The following is a 24383-nucleotide window of genomic DNA, read 5'->3' as shown; positions in this document are numbered from 1 at the left end:
ACAGATTACAGAATACATGCCCCAAAATGTATTTTGTAACGTATTCAGTTACGTTATGCAATGAGAGTAACGTATTCTGAATACTTTGGATTACTTAATATATTATCATGCTTTTTACAACTACATGAATGTACTACTGCTGTGTGATTTATTACTATTGCTGGAGGTCCGCGGCTCCGAACCGTAGTAAAGGGACCTCTGGCTAATATGTCGGGGTCCCTGTCGGCTCATAGCCGAAAAATAGCTTTACTTCGTTGTCTGGGTCAAGTTTCAGACAGAGAGGCGTTGAAAGACTGCTCCAACGGAACTTATTGTTTCAGAGGAAAACAGGAACACGGTGTACAGTCGAGTCTTAATAGCTTACTTGCAACTGGGCTCGTCAGGCACTCTTCTTGGCTGCAGTGGTTATTATTATATTTACATGCTTCCAGCTCCCGTTTCTGCTCGATGACAACTTCTGCTTTTCCACTCTCCTTTTTCTCCCTCCTCGCGCTCACAGACACATAATGAGTATGGCAGTCCATTCTCCAACATGTATGACGTTGCGGAGCCTTTAACTCCGCAACGTCATACATGTTGGCCAAGATATAAAGTAAGAGGCAACTAATTTGTTACAGTGACAAATCAATGACATGCAGCTTTCAGTGGCTTCGAGAGGTTTTAAGAATTTTTATGACAGAACACAGTTTTAGATGAAAGGAGAGGGATTGGTTTCATTTTATGTCTTAAACGATGCTTATTTTTAGATTTCATTAGACAAGTACTTCTTGCCTTGCTTGCCCTGACCTGACGCCAGCTTGTCACTGTGTATACAGATTTATACCCCCAGAGCTTGAGTAATACAAAAACATGCACACACACACACCAAGGACCCACTTGCTTGAAAGGGTAAACGATCTCCACTCCCCCGAGAGAGTCAGTGAGCTTAACAACATCTGGGAAGAGCTACAGAGCAACACTGAGCAGCATGTGGATGAAAGCAAAAGGAAGATGTATCTACAACAGGTAAAAATATATACACAGCATCCGTGTGTTTGGAGCCTCCTCCCTCCTCCTGCTGCTTCTGTGGTTACTTCTGACAATGGGCTCCTTCTGCTCGGTCCTGGACAGAAGGACGGCTGTGACAGTGATGCCTCGTGATGGCTCGCTTGTTCAGCAAGCTTCAGGTCAGACAGTCATTTTCTAGTTCTCCATACCTCCTCCATACCATCCTCTTTAAAAAACTAAATTATAGATCTTTTTAATTATCTATGTGATGAGTATGAAAAACTTTTATATGTCAAACAGAAAATCCTTTAAACATAGACTTCTTTGGATAGACTACTGATAAAATGTTTGGGTCACAAACTATGCTGCTGAGTGTAATTAGATAAACTTGATATTTAAGTATTTCTTTAAAACAGAGTGTTAGTAAGACTTGTCATATTTAGTCTTTTGTATGTTTGGTGTGACTTTATAAGATAAGTGCTAAAAAGATAGCTGCCAGAGCTTTCTTCCTGTTAAAAGGCTGTTTTTCCTTCCCATTGTTGCCAACGGCTTGCTGGGTTGTCTGATTGCCGGGTTTTCTCAGCCTCAGTACAAAATACACTGAGGCAACGTTAGTTGTGAGTTGGTGCTAACACTGAATTGAACTGAACTAAATAATGTTCAAAAAGAAAAGAACTAAAAATTACTAACAAACTTAAGTGTGCTACATGAAATCAGTTATCTCTCATAATTTTCTACTAATAGAGCAAAGGAAAGTCAACACAGTGCAGTTGGGTTCATAGGTTTTTGGATAGTGAGACAATTGTTGTTTGGTTTGCCTCTGTAGACCAACACAGTCGATTTTAAATCAAAGAATCAAAGTGTGACTGAAGTGCAGATTTTCAGCTTTGATTCGAGGGTATTAACAAAAGTATTGTGTTAACATTTTATTTTATTAATTGTTGCCATTTTTATATGTATCCCCATAATCCCCTTTTTAGAGGCTCAACATTATCTGGACAAACTAACCAAATACTGTGTTTCCTCTGAGATACTCTGCTAGGCCTTTACTGCAGCCATCTTCAGGTGCTGCTTGTTTGTGGGTCCCTGCATCTAGTTTTGTGTTCAAGAAAAGCTGTTCACCTGGGTTGAGTCTTGGGCGATGTTGCAGTTTTCTTTGGCTCATCATCCATTTTTACTGTGAAGTGCCATCTGATCAGTTTACAGCATTTGGCTGAATCTCAGCAGAGAGTACAGCTATCACATCATCAGCAAACAGCAAGTTATCAAATTCTACTGGCAGCTGCATACATGTCCATATTATAACCTTGCCTGCCTCATGTTTTACAGATGATGTGTTATATTTCAGATTATTTTCTTTCCTTCTCCACACTTCCTATGGCTGTGGCTCAGGAGGTAGAGCAGAGGTTAAAGGCTTGTGGTTTGATCCCTGACTGCTTCATTCTGCATGCCAAAGTATCCTTGGGCAAGGTACTGAACACTGAGTTGATCCCGATGTGTTCATGAGTGAGTGGGAATGCCAGATAGAAAGCTCTTGTATAAATGTGTGAATGAGATGTTCTTGTGTGCTCGAGTAGAAAGCACTATATAGGAACCATTCCATCCACCTATTATATACATAGATATGGTTTAATCTGGGTTTCTTGTTCTTGAGTGTAATCAGTGGTGTATTTGCATTTATTAAACAGTCTTTTCCACTTGCATGGACATCTATTTGAACCTCACAATGAGAGTTACAGTGAATGCATACCACATAAGAGTTCAATATTTTGAATCAACAGCTTTCATCTTCTTAGTTTGACATGGAATAACTGGAAAAAATGCTTCATCTGGCAATTAAACTGCAGATCAGTTAGTTGTCTAAATGGTTTTGAACTTCTGAAAATGGACTCTGTATAAAATGTCTGTAATTCTAACAGTTATAAAAATACTGTTATAAAAGCTGCTGACAGAAAAACTGAAGTCTGCGCTTCAGCCACATCTTGATTGTTTGATTTGAAATCCCTTGTGGTGATGTACAGAGGCAAAGCTATAAAAATTACTTTATTGTCCAAATGCATATTGATGTGATTGTAAAAAGATCTTATGTAACCTTTAGTGACTCCACATCTTTGCTCCAGCTTTATCTTTCTTAAAATATTTTTTTTATAAAAAACATAAAGTTTTGATAAACAGAATCTATTTTTAAAATCTGAAAGTGACCTTTAAGGTCCACTTAATAAAATTCAGATGGTTTATTTGTCAAAGTGTCTGTCTGACAGTTAATTAACATGTTGCTCAGCTCTGTTCATGAGCTACTTGTTGCCTAAAAAGCCTTTTGACAAACAAAAAGCTGAATATATTACTGAAACACACACACACACACACACACACACACACACACACACACACACACACACACACACACACACACACACACACACACACACACACACACTCCTCCAGTCGCCCACATGGTCATCTTTAATTGTCTGTTTAGCGTTGGTGCTTATAGTGAAGAAACCATTAACAGTCAATTAGCCAGCTGGCCAATCAGAGGGAAAACTGTTACCCTGAGGGCTTGTTTACAACCACAAGAGCAGCTCATTTGGAGAACATGGACACAGTTATTATAATCCTACCCTTCACCTCACAAGCATGGACAGACTCTAAAACAACAGGATTCCACTTAGAAACTCTCTGTTTAACACATTTTTAAAGTATAAAAAAATCTGTCAAACTCAGTATTTTCAATATCACCAATGGCTTTTAAAGCAAACTTCTCCTTTCTCCCCCTCATCAGGTCACTCAGCTGTGAATCGGCTGCAGAATCAAATGAGGAGCGGGTGCAGTGTTGAAAACCCTGTCTATGGACCCACCAACCTCTGCATTTTGAAAACCCACAACACCTGGTAAGAATGTTGTTGCTGCTGTGTAAGATGCATGCAGGGATGAAAAATGAACCTGTTGCAGACATTTGGGGGAGAAGAAATCCTACTTAACAAACATAGTGACTTCAGTGACAAATTCTGGCTCTAGAAACAAAGCTATAGCTATTGCAGTTCTTCTATTGGCCACTTGAGACTGTCATCCTAACCCTAACCCTTCCCCATTCCCAACAAACTCCCATGTTAAAAGACTCAAATTAATAGATGTAATAAATATCTTTATGATTTTTTAAATTCTATGTCATAAAGACATAGAGTGAATTTAGTGTAGAAGACGTGGTGTGGAAGATTAACCTGCACAGAGTCAACCTGAAAGAAAATCTCTGGGATAAATTAGAGTGGCGACTTCTCGTCCACGTCCAACATCTGGAAGAATAGTAAAAAATTCCCATAAACGACTGAAGGTCACAGTACTTCAGCATCTAGCTAGCGCTACAGAAGAGGGGCAAACATTAAGGGAATAACATTTTTTAGCAGGTAATTTTAGATTCAGCATTTCTAAATTCAACAAACATCAGCAAAAACACAAACAAATTTGTGTGCAGTTGTCATACAGTGTGTTGCTAGGTAAAAGTCCAGCTGATGCATTTCACAGGGAGAGAAAAGAGAGTGAGCTCATTTCAGTCAGCGATGGAGAAAGATAAGAAAGACAGGACAGGAGAGGAAGGAGAAAGACTTGATAAATTGGAAATTTAAAGCTTACATGTAAGTCCTCATGTTTTTAAATCAGATATTGGGTCTGTATGTGTCACATTAAGTTTTTTCATATTGCGAAACATGCTGTAAATCAAACTGAGGTAGACTGACTGTGTTATATGAAGGTAGTTATACTCTGCAGGTTAGTGCAGGATAAACAGGTTAGTTTGCTGTACTGTGATGGATTTAAAGTGTGCAATTGGTGCACAGTGGCTGTGGTTTCATGGTCAGAGTTAGGTTACATCACGTTGCTTAGATTCGTTCACTGAATTCCATCTTCAGACCAGCTTTATTCAGTATAATGTTAAAAAAAATTCTGTTAGTGGACAACTTATAACTTACATCTCCTTGAATTCAGTTTAGTGTAAATCTACAAAGAGCAGTAAACCTCAGACCAGCAGCAGCAGCAGCAGGTCAGCTGATCTCAGTCTGTGCATTAAGAAAATCTACTGGAGTGCTGAATAGAAATGATCGTGAGCTGTGATTCTTTTCACCATAATGAGCCATTACAACTGATTTTAGGGTTCCTCCACCCCCACCGTCATTTTGCTGTTTAGACACAAAGTCACTCTCTACAGCGTAGGCAACAGAAAATAGAGTTACTTTTATTTTCCGTCTTTTTCTTTGCTCATGTTCTATTTAACAAGTTCAAGCTCAGTACAATTAGAAATAAAAATTAGTTTAAATTAAAATTTGTATTCCTATCTACTAATATTATTTTATTATTACATTAATATAACACAAGTTTCGGTTAGCTTTACACAAAAATAGCTGGTAGAAACGTCCTTCAAGGAGCTACTTTTTACTTTCTTTATTTTTAACATAGGTATCTGTACTTCTACTTAAGTACAGAATTTCTGTATTTTTGCCACCCCTGCTGCACACTATTACACAATCCACCAAGCAGTTTTGGTGCCTGTGGTGGAGACTAGTGCTCAATTGAGGTGATCAATGTTTGCTTTCTAAGTAGCTCTTTAACTTGCTTGGCACGTTAAGACCAAGAAGCAGCCATAAGGGTTGGTGAAATTTCCAACTTGATTTAACATACATTGTACAGCCATGGGGTGGCTGTAGCTCAGGAGGTAGAGCAGGTCACCTACTGATCGGAAGGTTGGTGGTTCGAACCTCTGGCTCCTCCTTGTGCAAGAAACATCAGTGAATTTGTGTGAATGTTGTCAGAAAAGCACTCAGTTTAGAGTCAGTGCTTGTGTGATTGGGTGAATGTGGCATGTTGTATAGTAGAGTAGAAAATCAGTCAATTTACCATTGTGGCTAGACTTCTGCTTGATTATATGGTTAATTATGTCACATTATGAGGGTATTTTGCCGATTATTTGACCATCACCAGAAACTTTGATCTATCGTGATCACATAATTCCCACCAAATTGCCACTGGAACACTTTTTTAGGAAAATTGATTTGGATAACAAATTAAACGTGAATTCATAATATTTGATCTAATTACACTAATGCTATACAGTTATTGCAAAATCCCATGTCACATCTGGCCATTGGATTTTGGCCTCCTCCTCCAGGAAACTGTTTGGGAACCTCTGTTAGAGATATTATATATACTGGACACATAGCTTAAGGGCCACTCAGAAACATGTCCTTACATTTGTGTGGCTAAAGACAGAGGAAAGATTGCTGTTTTTAAAGCTTTAAAATCTTACATCCATGAGGAAATTATGGCTGTAATAATCTTTTCAGCCTCTAGAGGGAGCCATTAGCACTTTACACCGACTGTGAGATTGTACCACTTGACTGGAGAGGATTTGTGACTCTCATTTTCAGGACCATTACATCATCACTGTTTAAAAAAAAAACCAACAACACACACACACACACACACACACACACACACACACACACACACACACACACACACACACACACACATCTCACTGTACAGTCTTTCTGGCAGGCACTGCGGGTGAGTGAGGGGAGGACAGATTAATGTGCCTCTTTGCTGGTTGTATCTGAATAGAGCGTAAAGTTATGTGCATTTGAATTTGGGAGGGGGTGAGGTGGAGGAGGAGAAGGAGGAGGAGGAGGAGGAGGAGGGCAGTCTGTCGGCTGCAGAATTCCATCACTCTTGGCAACCGTTGTTGGGTTACCACGGAAACGCACTGCAATGTTCTCTGCTTCTCTTTTGTACTCCTCCATCACTCCTCTCTCTCTCTCTCTCTCTCCCTTACTCTATCCCATCTTTATTGCTGGTCGGCTTCCTCCTTGCGTTGCTACGGCGATGCTCTGGGACATTCAGTGGGATCATTTTGTCACTGCAGTGTCGGCGCACAGAGCTGGCACTGCGCTCCGAGATCTCTGTGAGACGTGTTTTGCTGTTTTTATGCTCCCTGTTTTGTCTCCTTCCAAATTCTCGTGACCTTTAACCCCTCCACTTCCCTTACCAATCAGTCCGAAATCAGCGCTTTGGACTGGCCGGGCTCATCAGGTGACACCACAGAAAGTTGGATGAAGTTTCGCTGAACTGAAGGCTCCGATCAGTGTTGATGTTTTCACGACTCTGTCGGACTGAGAGACGTCCGGACACTTCACAGAGACTGAACTCTGCTCGGTGAGCTCTGCCACAAACCGAGATGAACGAGGACGCGGAGGAGGTGCAGCTGCCTGAGAAGTTGCTGGAGGCTGAGGAGCAGGAGTTGCAGCAACAGGAGGGAGAACATGAGATGGAAGATGAAGTGAAGGACCAGGAGGGAGAGGGAGAGAAGGAGCAGGAGGAGGTCCATCCGCTGGAGGAAGACCTGGAGGAAGAGAAAGTGCAGCAACAGGATGGAGATACTGAAGATGTGTATGGGCAGGAGGAAGAGCTAGAACAAGAGGAGGTTGCAGCGCATGAGTGGGAAATACAAGAGAAGGTGGAGGAGGTTCTGAAGCAGCAGGAGGACGGGCTGTCTGAGCAGATGCTAAAGCCAGAAGGGGAACAGGGCCATCAAGAGGAGCAGGTACAGGAAGAAGAGAAGGAGGAGGAGGAGGTAGAGATCAAAGAGGTGCAGGAAAGTGAGCTACAGCACCTTGAAAAGGAGGAGGAGGAAGAGACTGAGGAGATGCAACAAGAAAAGGAGGTGCAGCAAAGTGAGGTGTTACAACAAAAGGAGGAGGAGGTAAAGCAGACTGAGGAGCTGCAGCAACAGCAGCAACCTCGAGAGCAGGAGGAGGAGGAGGAGGAGCAGGAGGAGGTGCAGCGTGAGGAGATGTCACGGACTGAGGAAGAGCAGAAGGAGCAACAGCAGTCTGAGGAGGTGCAGGACTTTGGGGACGCTCTGGAGCAGAATCACAACAACCAGGTCCTGATCCGGCTCAGAGGAATGTGAGTAAACACAGATCACGCAGTCAGCTGGCTGATGATGTAATGTCAGTGTGTTGATGCAATAGCACTATCGATAATTGGTGATCACGCTGTGAGGATCCGTGAGCTGCTGTAAGACTGACAGCCTCGGGGACGGCATCAGTGCGGTTGACCGGTTGCCTTGGTGATGCTGGCACGGACCGACGATGGAGGGGAAGACAAATGACAGAAAATGAGCGGGCAACGGTGGGCGTGCAACATCACTTAACACGGGAGAGAGAGCGTGTGTGTGTGTGTGTGTGTGTGTGTTTGATGAAGTCACAGCTTCTCGTCTGTCTGTCTGTCAGATTCTTTCTTAGCAGCTGACTCCTACGCTGCAGCGGAACAGCCTCGCCACATCTGTTTGAATTTGAGGCGATCACACACAAAAAACAAATCAAAAGCAGCAACAACAACAACAAAAAAAGAGCCCAGTGTGTTTTTTTTTTATTCTCCATTGTTGCCATGGTAACAACTGAGCGTTGCGATGCAGCAAACTCTCAGCAAAGAAAGACACATCAGCAGGGAGATGGACGAAAACAGAGACAGAGATGAAGGCAGGGCATGCGAACACAAAATGTTTGAATGTCCTGTTGATGCTTCAGTCTGTGAATTACAGCCTCATTCATCACACTACGCTCATCATCACTCGCGGATCCTTTCTTTGACAAATCTGACAACACACTTTGAAATGCTCCTAAACTGAGCATTTCAAACCAGTGAATGCCCTGTAGGCATGAAGCAATGAATCCTAGTAGTCCAAGTAAGGATTTTAAGTGACTGCTGTTTAAAGTTGCCAAATTGAAATATGTACACTTTTGTTTTAGATGTGTAAATCGTCCATATAACACACAATAAACATTTTTATTATTGTAATATATAAAAAAAAAGCTATGTGTTTAAACACATCTTTGCTATGGCAAGAACTGCAACTCGCAACTGCTGGTTTGAGCCTCCTGTTGAGCTGTGATGAGTTTGTATGTTCTCCCTGTGTGGCTTTTCCTCCTAGAGTATATAGACAAGCATGTTAGGCTAACTGGTGACTGTAAATTGCACCCCTTGGTATGAACATAAGAGTTGGCAGTTATCTGTCAGTCTGTTTTTATGTATTACAACATAAGATAAATTTTCTACTTCTTACTAGATGTTAAAATGAGGTAAATTCAAGCTCAAATGAACAGCAGCACAAAACATGTCACACAGTGTCGCTGCTGTTTTAACAAAAGCCAAAATTCAGTAGCTTTTAGAATTACTCTTCTTTACCATACTCTTTCAGTTCACTGAAGTTTGCCGGCACAGTTTTGATTATAACCCTTCTGCAGACGGTGGCTGAGTAGCCATTGCTGTTATACTTTTTTTGAAGTCTGCCTCCACAGGCCCATGTGCAGTTGTCGCACTGTATTGTAAAGTCTATGTGGATGGGTACACATGGTCTCAAAAACAGTGGCAGGCATTCAGACATCGGCACAGACCTTCAAACTGATTATCTGATGATGGAATTTCCGTCACTCTGACCTGAACGGACCCTTGTAGGCTCACGGATGCGGAAAGTATAATCAAAGCTCAATGCTTCAGCTGCATGATTTCAATCAGGCTGAGTTCTGGACTTTGACGGAGTCTTTGCAACACTTTGATGCTTTTCGTTTTCAGTCATTTTATTGTACATTTGCTGCTGTGCATGGGATGATTGTCACGCAGCATGATCCAGTGTAGGACAAGTCTTAGCTGTTGGACCGAGGACTTCACATTTGACTCTAGAATACTTTGGTAAACAGAGGAGTTTATAGAGTAACTGACTCAGTAACTGTAAGGTGCTCAGGTCCTGTAGCTGCACCACCACCACCACCTTGCTTGACCAGTGGTACGAGCTGTTTATGCTGATATGCTGTGTTCTGCCCCGATGCTCCAGACCAGCAAACTACTGTCATGTTTTGTAGCTCATCTGGGGTTTTATTTGCCTAATTTTAAGATCTGCTGGAGACCAGATTATTTTTATTGTTTTCTTGATATGTGTTTACTTTCTTTTTACCTTGAACGTGTCTTGATCAGCATTCACGGTGCCTTCACAGACATCCAAATATCCGTGACTGTTACCACTGATGCATAATCGTACCGTCAGATCAGGCTCTGATGCATGCTCTGGATAATCCTGCTCCTCTTCAGCCTGAAGTATGCTGCTCCTACCTTTTCCAAAAACACAGAAGGACATAATTTTCTGCTTAATTCATCCAAAATGTTTTTTTTAGTTGAATAGATGGCCAAAAAATCATAAGTATTCACATCCATTCAGCATTACTTTCCAATTTTGTAACTCCCACACAGAAACTCCTCAAGCTTCAGAAACTTAATGATTTATTGACGGCAGATTACAAAAGAAGTCGTCAAATTCTTCGCAGTTTAGTTGTGACATGCTCCGTCAAGAATTAGTTTGGGTGTTTTTTTTTTTTTTTTTACATAACTTTCCCAGTCTTTTGTGTTTGTTTGCCTGCCGTCTTTAAAGGAAGAAAGCAGCACATAAATGTGTCTAAGACAAGTGTTCTTCTTGATTTTTTCAGTGACTCGCAGCTCACACGTTCAGTCTTCGACTGCAGTTTCACCAGAAACATTTGTCACATACAAAATATCTGGACAGTGCTGTGTTCAGTTTAGTTATAGCTCTTCGTCTGGTTTGGTCCACTTAAATCTAAGAACTTTTTACACATTTAAAGTAATAGTATAGACTAAAAAGAGTACTAATGCATATGTTTTAAAAGCTGCTGTATCTCCAGAATGGCATGGCATGGCTACAAGTGGAAAAAAAAACCCAGGTGCGTTGTGCTATCCTCTGTGAGGTTTCATTCCAATAACGTAGGTCCCCAAGGAGGAATAAATAAGAAATAAGGAGGAATGAGGAAATGATAGCTCTGTTTTTTTTTTGTTTAAACTGGTCATGTATAAGGTCAGTGTGGTACTCTAAAGCATACACTGATGTTTTAGTCAACAAATCCGTTTCCCAGCAGAGATGCTGACTTGTCACAGTAGGAAAAGAATTGATGGACCCGTTGTATTAAAGCATACCTTTACATCTCCCTGTTGTGACAAGTCTGTATGTCTGATTGAAGTGGTTTGTCCCTTTGTCTTGGTTGCATGACATGCCCATGACAGGCAGTCAGATCTTTTTCAACCAGGTCACTTTTTCCACCTTAAGCTAGTTAAAATTCTAAATCGTTTCAGTTTCAGATCTTCCTTTAGTCTAAATGGTAAATGGAAATTTTCTTATATAGTACCTGAGCACTCAAAGCACTTTATACAGCATGTCTCTCTCACCCAGTCACACACAAAATCACTTTTTTCTATGTCTAAGTGCTTTCTATCTAACATTCACACACATTCAACCCCAGTGAACACAGCGGATGCAACTCAGGGTTCAGTATCTTGCCCAAGTGCACTTTGACTTGCAGACTGGAGCAGTCAGGGATTGAACTGATTAGTAGATGACCAGCTATACTTCCTGAAGCACAGCCATGGTCATTCTTTCTAAGAATTACTAAAACTGAAAATGTCAGTTTGTTTTTTTTCCAGAGGCTTTCTGATATTTGTCAAAGAGGTTTGGAAATTAAAATAGGGATTTGTTAGGAAAAGCTAGCTAACTTATGATCCAAGTATCCACAAAAACATCCAAGCAGTGATGCAATCAAGAACAACCAGACTTCCAATATTTCCTGCATTGGTTGTCTTAACTTCACTGCGTGCAAATACCTATGCATGTCTGGAAAATGTAGTTTATTAAATAATTTCAGCAAATAAATAGCACATCGACCAGGGAGATGGACTGTCTGTTCCATCAGCAGCGTCCTGCCCCCCTGAGCAATGCTGGTGACTCTTCTGTCTTTAGCCTCTGGCAGTAACAGTGTGGATTGTGACTGAGCAGTGGTGCTTTGATCAAAAGTTGAATCATTTACGAACATGCTACAAGTGAGCATTTAAAAGATAAGATAAGATAACGTGGTGCCAAGGAATTTGCTACATCTATTCAACAGAATAAATATATAGAACAGTAACAATAGAGATTATTATCAAGAGATTATATAAAGAAGGAAACAGAATATATACACATTTTACACATATACAGTGGTGAAATATTGCACAGATGACATTTGAATCATTATTAAATCACAAAACCTCACATTAACAGACACTGTTTGACATCTTCAGTTTAATAAATAGTAATCTAACAATTTTGAAATTGTAAGGAACACAAGGTAAAAAACAAGAACATTTTACACTTAGGTCTGTTTCTCTCTGACTTTTCCATTCTGTTCGCAAATTAGATTAGACAAAAAACATTTAACAACAAAAAAGGAAAATATATACAGTGTTGGGGAGTAACGGAATACATGTACCGCCGTTACGTATTTAAAATACAAAATATGAGTAACTGTATTCCGTTACAGTTACCGTTTAAAAAGGTGGTATTCAGAATACAGTTACTTTGTTGAAATAAATGGATTACACGGCAGTACTTTCCTGTTTCATATTGTGGCGGGTCAGGACTGTTTGGGTTTTGTTTGACAGCTACGTTCTGTTGTTCCAGGTGGCAGCGTTACGGTTGCCATGGTTACAGGGTGACGCTCTTTCTCTGCGTGTTTCCTGGGTGAGAGAGCGCCTTTTTGTTGTTGTTGTTGTGCTAAGCTAATAGGCAGAATGCTAAATGCTGTAAAGAATGTAGCATCATGGGCAGTATAGTCCGTGCTGCAGGGAGAATGGACTGCCATACACGTTATGGGTCTGTGAGCGCGAGGAGGGAGAAAAAGGGGAGTGGAAAACTCCGAGTTGTCATCGAGCAGAAACGGGAGATGGAAGCATGTAAATATAATAATAACCACTGCAGCCAAGAAGAGTGCCTGACGAGCCCAGTTGTAAGTAAGCTATTAAGACTCGACTGTACGCTGTGTTCGTGTTTTCCTCCGAAAACAATAAGTTCCGTTGGAGCAGCCTTTCAACGCCTCTCTCTGTCTCTCGCTAGCAGAGTTGACCCAGACAACAAAGTAAAGCTATTTTTCGGCTACGAGCCGACAGGGAGCCCGACATATTAGCCAGAGGTCCCTTTAATATGGTTCGGAGCCGCGGACCTTCAGTAATAGTCATAAATCACAGCAATAGTTGTAAAAAGCATGATAATATATTAAGTAATCCAAAGTATTCAGAATACGTTACTGTCATTGAGTAACGTAACGGAATACGTTACAGAATACATTTTGGGGCATGCATTCTGTAATCTGTAATGGAATACATTTAAAAGTAACCTTCCCAACACTGAATATATATCAAGGAAATACATTGTAATATGTCATCATTCAAACCCAGCAAAGAGGACATTACATAATAACCAGAGGTGGAAAGAGTACTAAAATATTTTACTCAAGTAAAAGTACTATTACTTTGCTGAAATTTTACTCAAGTACAAGTAAAATTACCTGTCTAAAAATGTACTCAGAGTAAAAGTTACATAGTTACTTTTTTGTCAGCAGGAGGACAGCCTCTTCTGAGTAGTGCAAAAAAGACAATGGGATAAATCTCAAAGTAGTTGTTTTTTAATTAAAAGAAAAACTTTACAAATTAAAGCTCAGTGGCAGTTAAACTGCAAGTCTATACATCAAAATGGATAATGGTCACCAAACCAACCAAACTGTCAAAACCATATAATTCTTTTACATGAGAATGTGTTCTAAACTGTCAAATAAGAGAACAAGTACTGAATTGAGCTGTACGGCAGCTGCTATAAAAATGTGTTTTCATTTTTTAAACTTGGCCCTGCTCTGTTAATTTTGAGGAGCAATTCAATTCAATTCAATAAAACTTTATTGATCCTGAAGGTTGACCCCGAAGGAAATTGGGTTAAGGCTGCCGACCTTTGCCAGCGCCGACTTACCCTTCTGACCATACATACAGTACAGGGAGTGGAGAATTATTAGGCAAATGAGTATTTTGTCCACATCATCCTCTTCATGCATGTTGTCTTACTCCAAGCTGTATAGGCTCGAAAGCCTACTACCAATTAAGCATATTAGGTGATGTGCATCTCTTTAATGAGAAGGGGTGTGGTCTAATGACATCAACACCCTATATCAGGTGTGCATAATTATTAGGCAACGTCCTTTCCTTTGGCAAAATGGGTCAAAAGAAAGACTTGACAGGCTCAGAAAAGTCAAAAATAGTGAGATATCTTGTAGAGGGATGCAGCAGTCTCAAAATTGCAAAGCTTCTGAAGCGTGATCATCGAACAATCAAGCGTTTCATTCAAAATAGTCAACAGGGTCGCAAGAAGCGTGTGGAAAAACCAAGGCGCAAAATAACTGCCCATGAACTGAGAAAAGTCAAGCATGCAGCTGCCAAGATGCCACTTGCCACCAGTTTGGCCATATTTCAGAGCTGCAACATCACTGGAGTGCCCAAAAGCACAAGGTGTGCAATACTCAGAGACATGGCCAAGGTAAGAAAGGCTGAAAGACGACCACCACTGAACAAGACACACAAGCTGAAACGTCAAGACTGGGCCAAGAAATATCTCAAGACTGGTTTTTCTAAGGTTTTATGGACTGATGAAATGAGAGTGAGTCTTGATGGACCAGATGGATGGGCCCGTGGCTGGATTGGTAAAGGGCAGAGAGCTCCAGTCCCACTCAGACGCCAGCAAGGTGGAGGTGGAGTACTGGTTTGGGCTGGTATCATCAAAGATGAGCTTGTGGGGCCTTTTCGGGTTGAGGATGGAGTCAAGCTCAACTCCCAGTCCTACTGCCAGTTTCTGGAAGACACCTTCTTCAAGCAGTGGTACAGGAAGAAGTCTGCATCCTTCAAGAAAAACAGGATTTTCATGCAGGACAATGCTCCATCACACGCGTCCAAGTACTCCACAGCGTGGCTGGCAAGAAAGGGTATAAAAGAAGAAAAACTAATGACATGGCCTCCTTGTTCACCTGATCTGAACCCCATTGAGAACCTGTGGTCCATCATCAAATGTGAGATTAACAAGGAGGGAAAACAGTACACCTCTCTGAACAGTGTCTGGGAGGCTGTGGTTGCTGCTGCACGCAATGTTGATGGTGAACAGATCAAAACACTGACAGAATCCATGGATGGCAGGCTTTTGAGTGTCCTTGCAAAGAAAGGTGGCTATATTGGTCGCTGATTTGTTTTTGTTTTGTTTTTGAATGTCAGAAATGTATATTTGTGAATGTGGAGATGTTATATTGTTTCACTGGTAAAAATAAATAATTGAAATGGGCATATATTTGTTTTTTGTTAAGTTGCCTAATAATTATGCACAGTAATAGTCACCTGCACACACAGATATCCCCCTAAAATAGCTAAAACTAAAAACAAACTAAAAACTACTTCCAAAAACATTCAGCTTTGATATTAATGAGTTTTTTGGGTTCATTGAGAACATGGTTGTTGTTCAATAATAAAATTATTCCTCAAAAATACAACTTGCCTAATAATTCTGCACTCCCTGTACATTACACAAACATCACATGGGGAAGACAGGTCAGAGAGGCATAACAATGGAAAATGCACAACATGAGGAAAGATAAGGAGAAAAAAATAACTCCCCACAGACTGAGCTCCAACAGGGAGATCAGTTTGAGATCAGAAAAAAAACACCTCTGCACAAAGCACGTTATTCTTTTGCCTGCAGTGTGAACATATGTGGGTTAAGTAAGAAAGTAGCCGCTTCTGTCTTCTGTCTAATTTAACTATTTCTTTAAAATAAATTATTGTTATTAACAAACAGGAAAAATGTATTTTCTTTTGGCAATTTACCGATCCTGTAAAAAAATTAAATTGCGTGGACAACAACGTGCCCAATAACAGCTTATGTCTTAATGTGATTAACTTGAGCACAGCCTTTTTGCTAAAATAAATGTACAGGTTTCATTTAACTTACCTCTACATGCTTGCGCAGGTTTGATGAGGAATTTTTAAAAGCTGCTAACTCGGTCTCTCTGGGCAAACACAGCTTACACTGCATAATAAAGCTGTTGCCTTACTTGCACTTGAAGCCGAAATGGTCCCTTAAATAAGGCCAGGGGTTCACATCGGTTTCCTCGAGTTCAGGGTCAGCATAATTCGACAGGGTTTCTTTTTTCGCTGGATCCGTACCACCGATGTCAGACTCATCTTTATCGTGACCCAACGCCAATTTGTTCTACTACCCATCATTCCCTGCAGTATTTCCGAAGCGCAATGTTGGTTTTTTTTTGTTTGTTCTTTTAATTTACTCAGTAACGGGTGTGATTGAAAATGTAGCGAAGTACAATACTTTTTAAAAAATATACTTAAGTAAAAGTAAAATTACCGACTTGAAAAATGACTTTAAAAAGTACAAATACACAAAAAAACTACTCAATTACAGTAACGCAAGTAAATGTAATTCGTTACTTTCCACCTTTGATAATAACCATGGTAGCTGCTTCATTCAAAATTTAACAGCCCATTATAGCTAATGGGCAAATACAGACTGATGCATTTGACTGGTCTGTTTTTCCAGCTTCTCACATATGGTGATAGTTACAGAACGCTAACTTAGCATTCTGTAATGCTATCGTAGCATTAGTGAAGCCATACTGGCATATTTTGAAACGGCTGACTTTTCATCTGCCGTTAGTGTTTGTTTCAAATGGGAAAATTATGTCCAGAAATAAAATTAATAGATTTAATGATGTTAAGAGTACGTTTGCCATAGTATTTTTTTGACAGCTAAAGTTAAACTCTCCTTTATTTTATCAGCTTCTGTTCACAAAAACATTTAATAACAAGATTCCCATTGTATTGTGTATGTCTGTGATACTTCTTCTAATTCACTATCTTATGGAATACCAGGCCACCACCAGTATTTGGTTTACTGACAGTATCTCTCATCAGCAGTTAAATGAAATGTGCACGGCATCATTACCATTAAACACACACATTTAATTTATGCCCCTTGGCTACTCTTGCTCTGTTTAACAGACCCTGCTTGCTATACAGCATCTTGTGTTGGTAACCGGCTGGCAACAGAGGAAAATATAACAGAAAAAAAAAGAAACAGAAATTTATCAGCAGAAGTTGGTGTGTTGGTTGAAGAAACTGACGCCAAGACAAGTGTTTCGTTTTTGCCAAATCCTCTAATAAACATTGGCAAGTGAATGTGTTCTCTGTCAACAGTGAGAGAATGAGAAACGCTAGAGGTGTAAAAATAAAGATGCAGAATTCAGCTTGTCTACTAACCTGACAAGACTGAACTCCGAGGTTAGGGGAACTCCGTCACGGGGAGTGAACACACTCCGAGGTTTGTTTCGTTTTCCGGAGGATTCTTCTGCTCAGTGAAAAAAGGTCTTAGATAAAACAACAAAGCTGGTTTTATTTTGGGTAGTGAGTAATGGCAACAGGCATCTGTAGTTTGACAGTAATGCTGCTTGTGCGTAAGCAGAAGCTCTGCATGCCTATGTGTCCCCCCTCAGTGCCTGTGCACCTAGTAAATAGATCCCCTGCTGCACCTGAATGCTAATCACACTCAAGAATTGTTGGCACCTCTGACCTAACAACTTGTGAGGCATAGTTGTAAATAAAGTAACACTCTGGGTTGCAAAGTAGCAGTGACTAAGGAGAGACCATTTGAATGAACAGTTCTCAATATGGAGCTTGATTAATAATTGTTTGGCAATTAGACTCCGATCAGTCTTTGTAGTAGAACAGAGTCCAACGCTGGTAGGAAGGATGGCAGCGAGGTGAAGCAGGTGAAGACTTGGAGGATCTCTATTCTGGCGAGGATGAGGTGGAGATTTGGAGGAGGCTGGTTGCACGAATGAGGATCTGAAAGGCAGAAAAGTAGTAAGATTTAAAGCACACAGGACAGAGCTCGCAGAAGACAAGCAAGAAAATGTTTGGGCCAAAGTGATGACAACAAAATTAAGTTTGACGCCACAGGAAAGTGGAAGTAATGTGAAGAATAGACTAGCAGCGCCAAACCCCGAGGGATGCAGGCAGACGAGTGGATATGGAGCTTCCCCATTGAAATTAGCATAATCATTATTATATGTTTCAGTCTGTTGAGTGGTGCACCACAAATGGAAATATCTCAATAAGTATGGGCTGAGAGGTTGTGAAAAACTCTATGGACATTCACGTCACATTCCTCCCTGAATAACAGTATCTCTGAACCTCCTGTCTCCCTCCCCTCAGCCCTAAACAGTCATGGCAGATGGATGCCCCTCACTAAGTCTGATTCTCCTGGAGGTTTTCTTCCTGCTAAAATGGAATTTTTCCTCCCACTGTCACTAAGTGCTTGCTCATAGGGGGTCATGTGATTGTTGGGGTTTTCTCTTTACCTTACAATATAAAGCATGATATATATATATATATATATATATATATATATATATATATATATATATATATATATAGAATAGAATTAAGTTTGACTTAGTTCAGACAGACCACAAAGCCAAGCTTACCTGCAATCCATATGCTATAGGAAGGGTGGTGAGGTTCTCAGACAAGAGCCATGCAACCGAATATAAACAAACGAAAAGACAATCTGCTTTTGAATATAGTCGTTCTGACTTTGAGTCTCTTCATATGTGCAGTTACCAAAAATGAAAAGAAAAAATAATATAAAGAGAAGCCTTGTTGTTACATTTCTTTTTCATAGACTGCAAATTTTTGTTTGATTTAAAAAAAAAAGTATTAAGGTTACTTCATCATGTTACTGCCAGGTACATTTGTATCGCTATCATCAGAGCAGAGCAGAGCTGCTGTTCCATTTATAGACATTCTGCCTGCCACTGTTGACCTTTCCAGGCACAATCCTCCCTAAGTTTGGGGACTCTGTATTTAGAAGGGCCTTGTGACATTGACTTCTCTATTATAACCTGTGACACCTGTTAAAGCAAGTTTCTGAAATGTACAAATTATCATAAACTTTGTCCAAATTAAATAGAGCAAGCATGAATGAATACAAGATTAAGACCCATTCAAGTGGTCACAAAACCAGCTGTTTCTTTGTGTGAGCGATTGTGTCTTTGTGTTCATTACAATATTATTTCTTCCTGGCAGACATAAAGTTCATCCATAAATTAATCACAGAGCTTAAAGCTGTTTGACAAGAAAACAAAAAAGTGTGGAGATATTTATTTATTCGTTTATTTTTGAAAATTTCCCCCAGTTTCCGTGGTAACAGCAGAACATTTCGATGCAGTAAACTAGAAAAGGACAAAAAGAGAATAGAACAGCTTTTCATTTACTTTTGTTTTTTTACACATTGAGATGCATAATTTTTATTATCAGTAGGCTTTGGTGAGAAGCTGAGTGGAATTACAGAGGAAGTGTAAAGTGTAAAAACAAAAGCAAAAAATAACTTTTTTGACATATTAAAGAGCAGAAATCAGCTGAGAAAGCTGAGCTATGAAAAAAACGTTCTGCCATCTGAGGATGTATTAAAAGAAGTACCAGACTGTCCAGGTCAGATTAAGCAGAAACTAATCTTTATAATGGTTTTTGCATGTCTGGCTTGTTGTCATGCTTCAAAAATTAAATTTAGGACCAATCTGAAGCCACCCTGATGAGGTGGTTAAGAAACTAAACAACAAAAGGCTGATACTGTGTAGTGTGTGTGCACTGCTTCAATTTAATGGAGGTTCAGCTTTTTTCTCCAGGACACTTGGTCTAGACGTGGGCGGGTTAGATGGAGTTAACCATCACACACACACACACACACACACACACACACACACACACACACACACACACACACACACACACACACACACACACACACACACACACACACACACACCCTGCAGTGATGCATTGCAAACAGAACAGTGCACGAAATAAAATACATTCCACAAGCTCAGTGTTAATGATGCAGAGAAGAAAATGTGTAGGTGAAATCACAAAACAATTGGTACAAGGACAAAGAAAAAAAAAAGAGGTAAAGACGCAAAATGCAAATTCTTTCGCTGAAGGCGTCACCCTGTAAAAGTCATGATAGGGAGGTGAGTCATTCTCCAGAAACTCTCTGTCCTCACCTGTCACTATTGCTGCTGCCGCGTGCTGGAGAGTTTTCTCTGACTAAGAAAACAATGCAGCGACCTGGCACTGATCAGCGTGCCTTATACAGCTTTGTAATTCAGCTCTGATCTGCCCACGCAGGCCGGCGTACAATTACCATTCGACCATGAAATAACAGGTCTCTACAGTCGCATTTCAAAGCTGAGACGTGTCAGAGCTGTGATTAGCTGCTGGGGTCAGATTCCAGAGCTGTGACTGGCTAATTTCAGACCAAATGGAGCGTTTAGATCGTCGTCATCTACTCGTGGGGTAATCTGCTGTTCAAATTTACATTCCAATAGGTGTTTCGGTTCGGTGACGCATGATTTAATGCTTGCATTTTGGTGACATTGACTTTGTTTTGCATGGTTTTAATAGTAGTAAAATCAGGTCTATTTTGTCCCCTTTTTTCTGACCTCATAACATGTAATGAAGTGGTAACACTTTCCAAATTGGATTTGGGCATATTTATCAAAGGTGAGAAAACATGTAAATTAACATTAAAATCTTACTACTTCACCAGTACCACCTCTTTGGCCTGATTTGGAAAGAGTGATGTTGTGTAAAAAGCCCAAGGATATTTGGCATGCAGACTGGGGGAGCCAGGGATCGAACCACAAACCTTCTGATCAGCAGATGAAGGATGTATGGACACCTTTAGATTTATTAATCATGTAAATTTCCTGTACCTGTTATAGATGTCCTCAGTCCAAAGTTCAAACATTGAATGTCATATTGATGGCCAAAGTGGGTCATGGCTGGACGCCCAAATTGTGGACTTAATTTGGACGGAATTGGCTATGGACCAATGGACCCAATATAGATCAGATCTGCATGTCTATCCAACGTCCAATGTATAGTGGGAAAAAACTAAAAAGTGACACAAAAACACTTCAAAAAGACATAAAATGTCTACAAAGGGACAAAAATTTACTGCAAAGTAGCACAAAACAACTTCTAGGAGACATAAAATGACTAAAAAGTGGCAAAAAACAACATCATAAAGACACAAAATAATTCTTTGAAGGAGACACAAATATGTAATATGACTTAACCCTCTCAAGGCAGGCGTTGCCGATTTGCAACAGTTAAAAACTAACAACCTGATTACCCCACATACATATTTTATGAGTTTTCTTTTACTCAGAAGTACCACTGCAGGACTTGGTTGTGCATTAGTAACAAAAAGTTTAATTTGAGCCTGAGAGGGTTAAAATGGTGGCAAAAAATATCTGCAGACTCACGAGACATCAAAGACAAACTTTAAAGAGAAGGGAACCGAGCACAAAGAGATATAAAATAAAAAATGAGACACAAAATGACTGCAAAAAGACACAAAATAAGTAGAAAAATGACAACAAACAAACAGCAAAATAGCTAAGAGAGGCGAAAAAGAAAGAAAAGGGACCTTAAACTTCTTTTTAAAAAGTCAATATTTATTTAATATGTGTTTCCATCCCATCATGTCAAATACTGCTTGTGTTCTGGTTTCTCTCCCTGCTCCGTGTGCTTTAGTCAGCAACACGTACTTGGTTTAATTTAGGCAGCAAAAAAACTTAAAATTTGTCCCCTATACATCATTGACCTTGTGTGGTGAAAATGTAACAAAGGTGATCTTCCATACATGACACATTAGTTGTAAGAGAGCTTTTTCATTATTGCCAGAAATGTGTGTATCTGTCAGATGTCAGCATTTATAGGAATTTGGTCATTTACTTGAAAATCCATCCCAAACACACATACAACATATCATATGTTTCTTTACATGTGACACAGCTTTAACCTGCACGCCCAATATCACGATTGGAATGTTAGATTCTTTGACCTTTCATCGCTACAAAAATCTGCAGACTAATATTTCATCCAGCAAATCATTTGTCAGTACAAAGTTATATTTAGGCACCCTGTTCATTAACTTGGCCTCTGTCTTTATCAGAGAACAGTCTGCATGGACTGGCTTTGCTTTGCATCCTTCACCACATAACAGCGGTAAAATGTAATCATGTGCTTCACAGTTTCACAAAATTAACAATAAATCATTTAACAGGTGCTGCTTCCCCAGATTGGACCTTACTATGAGGCATCTGTGTTTTAGAGGGAAAGGGAAAGGTTGTCTGCACTAGCACATTTAGAAGCTTCCAACCACTTTATTGATGCAACTTTTTGGGAAAATATTCCCGCCCCCTTTGGCGTAAGACAGGAATCAACCTCAGTGAATTCAAATGTTGAGCTGGAGGCAGTGACATCATTGTCAGCCATCACGCTCAGAGAAATGAATGAGAAAAATGGAGTCTGAAATGGAGTGTGACACTAGAAATATATTCAAAGAAAAAACAACTTGATAGGGTATGTGCGATCCCTGGTTGATGTAGGACAGAAAAAGCTGACAGTAAACCCCTGAATCCCTTTTAAGTCATGATTATTCTTTGTGTAGGGTTCTAATAATTTGGGGTTTTTTGGTGATATAAACATGAATTGTGTTGTAAGACAGAGTCAGTCATTCACTTAAACTGCTGTAGTTTTTTTCATTGTTAGCAGTCTATCTGCAGTTCTTCTTTGGCATGTGCCTATTACAAAAGGAAACATAGAAATGTGAGGATTCTCAGGCTGCTTATCAAGATGACATATTCATTTATGATGCCTGCAGAATATGCTACTATCCTCCGTACACTGAATCTAAAAGGAGGTGTATCATATCTATGTGTTCATATTTGGCTGTGTTATGACTCATAGGAAGCTCCATGTTTGATGCAAATTGCTGCAATCTGCTACTAACGGGTTTAAAGTACCTAAATTACCTCCATGAGCCACTGCTGTTGCTGGAACCTCTGACAGTGTTGAAAAGCAACCAAATCAGCCACCAATCTCCACAAAATACCCAGCATTCATGGGTTCCTTTCACCTCCGCTCTCCATGTTCAACTCTTTGACACCCTGCTGGGACGGCTCAATTCCCAGAACGAAAACCTTTGCTCCAGTGCTTTGGAGTGCTTGTCTGAGCCACCCTTGCACACAAAATGGGTAGAAAACATGATTTGCTAACCGGTCTCTTTCAGACTTTTCAGATTTTATTGGAATGAGGGACATTTTAAAAGACTTAACACAGAGGACAAACAGTTTTTGAGTATGTTGGCCATGTATCATGTATGTATGGTTTAGCTTTATGTGTCTTCTAAGCCTTTCGAGGCAACAGCAGTTGCCATTTTTGTTGTGTAACGCTCCCGTGGTTGCATGTCATTCTCATCTGTCTCGAGGTTAATGGAAATGACAGTTTGCTTTTCGCATGCAGTGTTTGAGTTTGCTCTCTGTTATGCAGCCCCCTGACTGACTTCAGTAAATCCAAGCAGCATTTCCACCTAACGCACTGACATTAGTGCAGGTAGCTTTGGTGTGCACTCATAAACTGTATATAAATGATGGACGTGCCATCAAGGTCTAAAACGTGAATCCAATGTGCCAAAGTACCTTAAGTACCTTCTGATGGCCACTATAGGAGCAATCTGGTCTCGTAAAAAGTCTTTTAAAATATATCATGTTGTTAATTTAATGAGTAGTTCAGTACAAATGAAATATATCTGTATATACCGATATAGACATTTATTCAAGCTTCTGAATACTCTGTGGTTTATTTATTAATTCCAATGTGAAGATGTGTTTTTGTTGATGAAGATAAGACTTTATTCAGAGAAGAAATATCTTTGTTAGTCTGCATATTTGTTTCAAGGTGTGCCTTCTAACCTAGCCTGAAACTCACCATGTGAGTGGCCGATTTGATTAACTCTTGTTTGTTCTTGTTTGTTTACAGGCAGAAATATAAAAGTACATCGCAAAGGTAAGGCACGCACTGGCACACACATACACGCACAATTGTTTTTATGGAGAGTTGAAACAATTAGTTGTATTCTTGTGTATTTGTTTAGCGGAAAATCATTGTGACAACTGACAAGCATGAATGAAAAATTAAAAATACAAAATAGAGAAAAAAAATCAGCTTCTCTAAACTGCAGATGTTTTTGCTTTTTTCTTCTTTATAAAAGTGTAGAAGTGAAAAGTGTAGATATTTAATAACATTCCCTTGGTCTTTTGGTCTATGAAACTTACACTACCAGTCAAAAGCTTGGACACATCTTCTATTTTATAGGTTTTTCTTTATTTTCATGACTATTTAGATTGTAGATTCTCATTGAAGGCATCAGGACTATGAATGTGTGTGAATTAACTCAAAACAAGTTTTATAGTTTAGATTCTTCAAAATAGCCACCCTTTGCTTTAGGTCAGATGACTGTGAAAGCCAAGCTATCTGGCGCAGCACTCCATCACTCTCCTTCTTCTTCTTCAGCATGTATCTATGTA

The 24383-nt window shown here is 39.9% G+C and overlaps 1 protein-coding gene across 2 annotated transcripts in view; it reads left to right on the top strand.

The window, feature by feature from the left end:
• Positions 1-6712: 6712 nt before the first annotated feature.
• LOC113007690 (phosphodiesterase 1A, calmodulin-dependent) overlaps positions 6713-24383 on the top strand; it is a 51559-nt gene continuing 33888 nt past the window's right edge. The window contains exons 1-2 of one of the 2 annotated variants that reach the window (XM_080290794.1): positions 6713-7941; positions 23836-23862. In XM_080290794.1, the coding sequence (XP_080146920.1) occupies positions 7211-7941; positions 23836-23862 (758 nt within the window). In that variant the 5' untranslated portion in view covers positions 6713-7210. The remainder of the gene's footprint in view (positions 7942-23835; positions 23863-24383) is intronic. The other variant, XM_026144513.2, reaches the window with a different exon arrangement.

This window comes from Astatotilapia calliptera, chromosome 16, assembly GCF_964374335.1.
Source record: "Astatotilapia calliptera chromosome 16, fAstCal68.1, whole genome shotgun sequence".
In the NCBI taxonomy this organism is placed as follows: domain Eukaryota; kingdom Metazoa; phylum Chordata; class Actinopteri; order Cichliformes; family Cichlidae; genus Astatotilapia; species Astatotilapia calliptera.
This window is presented reverse-complemented; position numbering and strand designations above follow the sequence as displayed.